The following is a 7,032-nucleotide window of genomic DNA, read 5'->3' as shown; positions in this document are numbered from 1 at the left end:
TTTTACCTATGTAAAGTAAGAATGACGTAAGTAGGCTTGTTTGCGACCTCTGAGAGGTCTACGACGCCGGTCTCATCTGGGGTCTAGATTCCAATACTAACAAAGTTGGTATCAGAGCCCTAGGTTAAATTCCTAGAATAATGAGTTCACATCAACCACATTGAGTAATTTCTAAGTCATGGAAGTGAAGTGTACCACTATCCTGGATTAGAGACTGCATGATGCGTAAGAAAAACTTCCCTTCTTCTGATCTTATTGTGCTTTTCATGATGTCTGAATTCTTGGGGTGATGAACGTGTCTGACATTAATCCTTGTTGTTTTCAGAGAATGAACACTTGGAGAACTAAGGGTCTTAGGACGGGAGCAGCAGCGGCTAGGGGTAATCAGAATCCACCCCAGGCTCCAGCTGATGGAGTGGCCATGCCAGTTAACCCAGTTGGGTTGACTGATGCGGAGGTGAGGGCATCTCTAGCCCAGATGGCACAGGCCATCACGATGCAGGCCCAAGCTATGACTGCCCAAGTCAACCGGGAGGATGTTCAGAGGGAAAACCGACTGGTTCGCAGCATGGCTGACAGACTGCGAGATTTCACGAGGATGAATCCTCCAATTTTCACAGGGGCTAAGACTTCAGAAGATCCTCAGGAATTTATAGACGAGTTGCATAAGATCCTGGTGGCCATGGGGGCCACTGATATTCAGAAGGCTGAGCTGGCTTCCTACCAGCTCAAAGATGTTGCACAGACTTGGTGCAAAATGTGGCGAGATAGTCGTGTCCTAGGAGGGGTGCCGGTCACCTGGGAGCTGTTCAAGACAGCATTTTTGGAAAGGTTCTTCCCTAGAGAGATGAAGGAGGCCAAGGTTGAGGAGTTCATCAACCTTAAGCAAGGATCTATGACGGTCAGGGAGTATTCCCTGAAGTTTGTGAAGCTATATAGGTATGTTACTTCCCTTAGTACTTGATAACAAGAATGATGAGAGTACTTAACTTTATTGAAATTATCCAGGTATGCCACTTCCTTGGTTCCGACCATCAGGGATGAGATGAGCAGGTTCCTCACAGGAATCAATGGAGACCTGGAGGAGGAGTGTCGGCCTGCGATGCTCCATGATGATATGGACCTTTCTAGATTAATGGTGCATGTACAGCAGGTAGAGGACAGCCGAAAGAGGAGAGGTGTACGTAACGATAGGAGGCCTAGGCCTCAAGATCAGGCAGTTCCCAACCATGGAGGCCATAGAAACAATTTTGGCATCCGTGAGCAGCCCAAATTCAACAAGGGGCAACAGAGTTCTTGTAATTCTGACCCTCAGAGAAATACAACACCTAGAGGAGGCAGACCCGAACCCAAGAGGGTCAATGGAGGTGAGATGCAGCGTCCAAAGAAGACTTGCACTAAGTGTGGCCGAACTCACAGTGGAGAATGCAGACAGGGCACTAAGGCCTGCTTTGGTTGTGGTAAGAGTGGACACATGGTCCGAGACTGTCCCCAGAACAGAGGTCAGGCTGGGGGTAATGCTCAGCCTAGATCTACCCCTCAGAGTGCAGCAGCAGCCGAGCCTCCCAAGAGGAACAAATTTTATGCCTTGAAAGGTAGGGAGGAGCAGGAGAAGTCCGCTTATGTGGCCACAGGTATGCTGCAAGTATTCTGAACTTCTGTTTATGCTTTACTTGATCCAGGGTCTACGCTTTCCTTTGTGACTCCTCTACTTGCCCTTACTTTTGAAATACTATCTGAAGTTCTGCATGATCCTATAGTGGTTAGTACGCCTTAAGGAGAAAATGTGAAAACTGATAGGGTATACCAGAATTGCCCAATAGTTGTGAGTGGCAAGGCTATGTGTGCAAACTTGATTGAGTTACCCATGCATGATTTTGATATTATTCTTGGCATGGACTGGCTTCAAAGCCATTATGCTTGCTTGGACTGTCGTAGTAGAGTGGTGAGGTTTCGCTTCCCTAATGAAGAAGAGTTAGTCTGGGAGGGGTACAATCTGACTCGCCCTAACCCCTTGATTTCAAATCTTAAGGCCAATAAAATGATGGCCCAAAGGGTTACTATGTCATCTTGTGAGTGTTAATGACTTAGATCATGAAGTTCCTTCCATAGACTCGGTGCCTGTGGTAAATGAATTCCTAGATGTGTTTCCTAAAGATTTGCCTGGTGTCCCTCCCCTTCGAGAGATTGACTTTGGTATCGACTTAGAACCCGATACTAAACCAATCTCAATTCCTCCTTATAGAATGACTCCAGCAGAACTCAAGGAGCTGAAGCTGCAGTTAAAAGATCTCACTGATAAGGGTTTCATTCAGCCGAGCATATCCCCTTGGGGCGCTCCAGTGTTGTTTGTAAAGAAAAAGGATGGGACCCTTAGAATGTGTATCGATTATCGGCAGCTCAACAAAGTTATTATAAAGAATAAGTATCCACTTCCCAGAATTAATGATTTGTTCGATCAGCTCCAAGGGTCTAGTTTATTCTCTAAGATTGATCTTCGTTCAGGGTATCACCAGCTTAGGGTTAGGGAGGGGGATGTCCCAAAAACAGCTTTTCGTACCCGATATGGTCATTATGAGTTCTTGGTTATGTCATTCGGTCTCACGAATGCACCTGCTGCATTTATGGACCTCATGAACAGAGTCTTCCGTGAATACCTTGACTCTTTCATCATAGTATTCATTGATGACATTCTCATCTACTCTAAGACCAAGGAAGAGCATGAACAACATTTGAGACTAACCTTGCAGGTACTTAGACTGCATCAGTTGTATGCCAAATTCAGCAAGTGTGAATTCTGGCTGAGATCGGTGACCTTCCTGGGCCATGTTGTGTCCGATCAAGGTGTAGAAGTGGACCCCTGAAAGACTGAAGCTGTTAAGAACTGGCCAAAGACTCTTACTCCCACCGATATCCGTAGCTTTTTGGGATTGGCTGGTTACTACCACAGGTTTGTGGAGGGCTTTTCTTCCATTGCTGCCCCACTTACAGCCTTGACAAAGAAGAAATCCAAGTTTGAATGGACGGAGACTTGTGAGAAGAGTTTCCAGGAGCTCAAGGACAGACTCACTTTAGCCCCGGTGCTTACTCTGCCTAAGAGTGGCGAGAATTACACTGTCTATTGTGATGCATCTAGGGTTGGTTTGAGATGTGTTCTTACACAGGCTGGTAAGGTGATAGCCTATGCTTCTAGACAGCTCAAGGTTCATGAAAAGAATTATCCCACTCATGACTTGGAGTTGCCAGTTGTGGTGTTTGCATTGAAGATGTGGAGGCATTATCTGTATGGATTACATGTGGATGTGTTCACGGATCATAAGAGTCTCCAGTACGTGTTCACGCAGAGGGAGCTGAATCTACGGCAACGCAGATGGTTGGAGCTGCTGAAGGATTATGACATGAATGTGCACTACCATCCAGGTAAGGCTAATGTTGTGGCTGATGCTTTGAGCAGGATGAGCATGGGGAGTACAGCCCACGTTGAGGATGAGAAGAAGGAGCTAGTGAAAGAGGTACACAGACTTGCCAGACTGGGTGTGCGGTTGGTTGACTCTACTAGTGGAGGTGTTTCAGTTCACCCTAGTTCTGAATCATCCCTGATAGTGGAAGTCAAAAAGGGTCAGCATCTTGATCCTGTGTTGATGGAGATGAAGGACTCAGTGTTGTTAAAAATGAACGAGTCTTTTGCTTTGGGAGATGATGGCATAATTAGATACCAGAACCGGTTGTGCATACCAGATGTAGATGATTTACGGACCAGGTATACTTGAAGATATCGCCTATGAAAGGGGTGATGCGATTTGGTAGAAAAGGGAAGTTGAGTCCGAGGTATGTGGGGCCATATAAGATCCTACAGCGCGTGGGTGAGGTGGCCTATGAGTTAGCATTGCCTGCGGACCTAGCTTCTGTTCATCCAGTCTTTCATGTCTCTATGTTGAAGAAGTGCCTAGGTGATCCAGCATCAATCCTACCTGTAGAAGGTTTGGGGGTTGGTGAGGACTTGTCCTATGAGGAAATACCTGTTGAGATCTTAGACAGACAGGTCAAGCGGCTGAGGAACAAGGAGATTGCCACAGTGAAGGTATTAAGGAGAAATCATCTTGTGGAGGGTGCTGCGTGGGAGGCTAAGGCCGACATGAGATCCCGATATCCCCATCTTTTCAACTCTTGAGGTTAGGCTTCCTACTCGTAAGACTATAGTTCCTTATCTCATCGTATTTTTTTGTTATTGGCTGATTGTACATAGTAATTAAGTTATGATCTGATTGGCATTATGATGTGTAATGGTAGTGTCATTCGGGGACGAATGTTCCTAAGGGGGGGGGGTAATGTAACGACCAAAAAAAAATTATATAAATAAGAATAAATAGTTACTTAAGGGAATAATGGTCCTTTCGCATTTTAAATAAATAAATAAATAATAATAATAATAAAACAGATTTGTATTTATTTATTTTAAACTATTTGACTAATTCTTGAATTAGTGTCCTAATCCTAATAGTTCTCTCTCTCTCACGCTTCTTAACTCTCTCTCTCACTTTATCCATCTTTCTCACATTATTATGCCAAATATCAACAGTTCTTCATGCTTGAAGAACTCACATAAAATTTTAAGAAAAACAAAGCAACCAAATAAATATTAAGGCGAAGAGGAGTTGTTCGTTGAGTGGTGTGGACGTTGAAGTAACTTGGACTGATTTTTGGAGAGAGTTTTGGGTAGCGAATTCTTCGTTTGAACATCAATAAAGGTATGGGTTTCTCTCATGGAATTCTTTCTCCAAGAGTACTTTCTTTTGAACGTTTCTCAAGGTCTTGAAAACTAAGGTTTTTCACCTTTCTATGTCCTTGTCCTTAGTTTCCAAATGAATTCGTAGGATCGGTATGTTGTGATACTAGATTTAGGCATGAAATAAGTGTTAATATTAATAGTGAACATGTTTATGTGAGTGAAATTACGAAAACAATATTCAAAGTGTGATCAAAATATTGGTGTGTGTGTGTGCACATGGGCAGTGGCTTTGGCCACTATCTTGGAGTTGTATAAATCATGTATTTCTTGTGTATTTTATGTTTGCAATATGTGTACAATGTGATGTTCATTACCATGAAATATAGTTGATTGAAATAACCATCTTTTATAAACTAAACTTATGAACAATGTGACTAAAAATGAGTTGAATAATGACAAGAATTTTCAAGATTTGGGTCCTCAATAATAAGGTTGAAATCTGGGTTTTAAAAGGGAAAATTAAATAAGTGAGGTCAATGGGAATAGAACCCAAGACCTCACATGTTGAGATGACTTAAAAAAAAGGGAATGGTGCTAAAGGGAATCGAACCCCCTTAGCTACCTATCTCACCTCAAAGAAAAAAATAATGGGACTGGGGGGATCGAACTTGTGATCTGTGGGGAGAAGTAGGAGAAAATTAATTAAGTAAATAAATGGGAGGTGTGGTATTCGAATCCTCTACCTCAAGGTACACGCGAAGGAAAAGAAAAATAAGGAACAGAAAACGCGAGAAGAGGGAATCGAAACCACGACCTCAAGGATGAAGGAAGGAGCGAAATAAATTAGGAAATGAAGTGAGACTATGGGGGTACGATGCCACAACCTCACTGCCACTCGCCCAGTTTAAATAAAATAAAGATAGAGAGGTTGTGGGGGTCAAACCCACAAACTCCCTATCCCATCGAGAAATCATGAGACAAATTAAAAAAAAAGGGGGGGGGGGCTGTGGGGGTTCGAACCCACAACCTACCTATCCCAGCGAAAAATAAAAGAAAAACCAAAGAGGCTGTGGGGTTTTGAACCCACAACCTCTTGGTTTAGGCAAGAATGGTCAACAAGATACTATTAAAAATTTAAAAGGGATTGTGAGGGTTCAAACCCCCAACCCTTCGATTAACTAAGAGAACACTTAAAATAGGATATTAATAGTTCCATGTAAATGTTGATATTTAATTTAGAGTTCTTGTGTTATGAATATTAGAAATAAAATCAATGAAAAATACAAATGATATCCAAGTGATTCAAGATTTTGGTTCCCTTTCCCAAACTTCCGTATTGATGCACAAGTCATACGTGAAAAAAATATCCAAGAGTAATGCCATCTACATAGATCAAAAATCAAGATCTTGGCATATATACAAGATACATAAGTATTGTAATGCATAATCTTAGGAATGTAAGAATCACTTAGCGAACTATGAATGAAGCACCATGGCTTGTATGCATAGACACATAAGTCTAACATAGATTCAAAAGTAAGTGAACCTAAGATGTACATAATGAAATAATGAACCCTAGGAGGGTTATGTATGGCTGTAAGATACACTAAATAGCCAAGTGCATTGGAATATAATGAGATAAACTATGAAATGAAGAAATGAACATTCACCTAATAAGAGGTGAGTAACTATGAAAAGCAAAGGTGCTAATAATGAAGAATGTGGTGACACCATAATATGAGGCTAATGTATATGATGAGAGAAATCTTAAAAAATCCTAAGTAAATGTTACCAATACGTACTCACCAATGAGAGTGTAAGATTATGAAGAGACCAGTCTCTATGAACACTCTAATGAAAGTATTGAGTTTAACACACTTAATGCTAATGATGAGATGAGAAATCATCTAATGATATATGTTGTCCTCATACTAGAAGGTAGCTTCCGTGACGTATGAGTTTGAACGTAATGGAACTTTATACTAATTACAAATAGGATAGCTATGAGCGGTGATGCCTTCTTTCGGAAAGGGCAAAGGATCACGTATCTCTCATGAGATGAGACTGTCCAGCTTTCCTGGTATTGTCTCCATACATCTCCTAGTCTTTGAACCTATACTTCCAATATAGGGATCTGGCGGGGTTAAATTCCCATATACGCTAGCATGTTATTAACTCACTTTTGCCGGTGATTCCACGTGTTTTGATTGTGGTGGAGACACTGTATTTCATGATGCTCACATGATCTATGTCGGTTAAAGTTAAAGTTCTCAATGAATGAATGAGGCCAGCCTCAAATGAAG

The 7,032-nt window shown here is 41.9% G+C and overlaps 1 protein-coding gene across 1 annotated transcript; it reads left to right on the top strand.

The window, feature by feature from the left end:
• Positions 1 to 478: 478 nt before the first annotated feature.
• LOC114076853 lies at positions 479 to 3,397 on the top strand. Its single transcript, XM_027916553.1, has 4 exons — positions 479 to 831; positions 1,132 to 1,367; positions 1,485 to 1,634; positions 3,321 to 3,397. Exons 1-4 carry the CDS (start codon positions 479 to 481, stop codon positions 3,395 to 3,397), a joined length of 816 nt encoding a protein of 271 aa, XP_027772354.1.
• The last annotated feature ends 3,635 nt before the right edge of the window (positions 3,398 to 7,032 follow it).

Source organism: Solanum pennellii, chromosome 4, assembly GCF_001406875.1.
Source record: "Solanum pennellii chromosome 4, SPENNV200".
Classification (NCBI taxonomy): Eukaryota; Viridiplantae; Streptophyta; class Magnoliopsida; order Solanales; family Solanaceae; genus Solanum; species Solanum pennellii.
The sequence above is the reverse complement of the archived record's forward strand: the minus strand, read 5'-3'. Positions and strand labels throughout refer to the sequence as shown.

Excerpts from the sequence above, each read along its gene's own strand:
- LOC114076853 (XM_027916553.1), top strand. The coding sequence starts at position 479 with ATGGCACAGGCCATCACGATGCAGGCCCAAGCTATGACTGCCCAAGTC. Across the intron at positions 1,368-1,484 it reads ACCCAAGAGGGTCAATGGAG|ACTGTCCCCAGAACAGAGGT; the intron begins GTGAGATGCAGC and ends ACATGGTCCGAG. Across the intron at positions 1,635-3,320 it reads GTCCGCTTATGTGGCCACAG|AGTCTCCAGTACGTGTTCAC; the intron begins GTATGCTGCAAG and ends ACGGATCATAAG.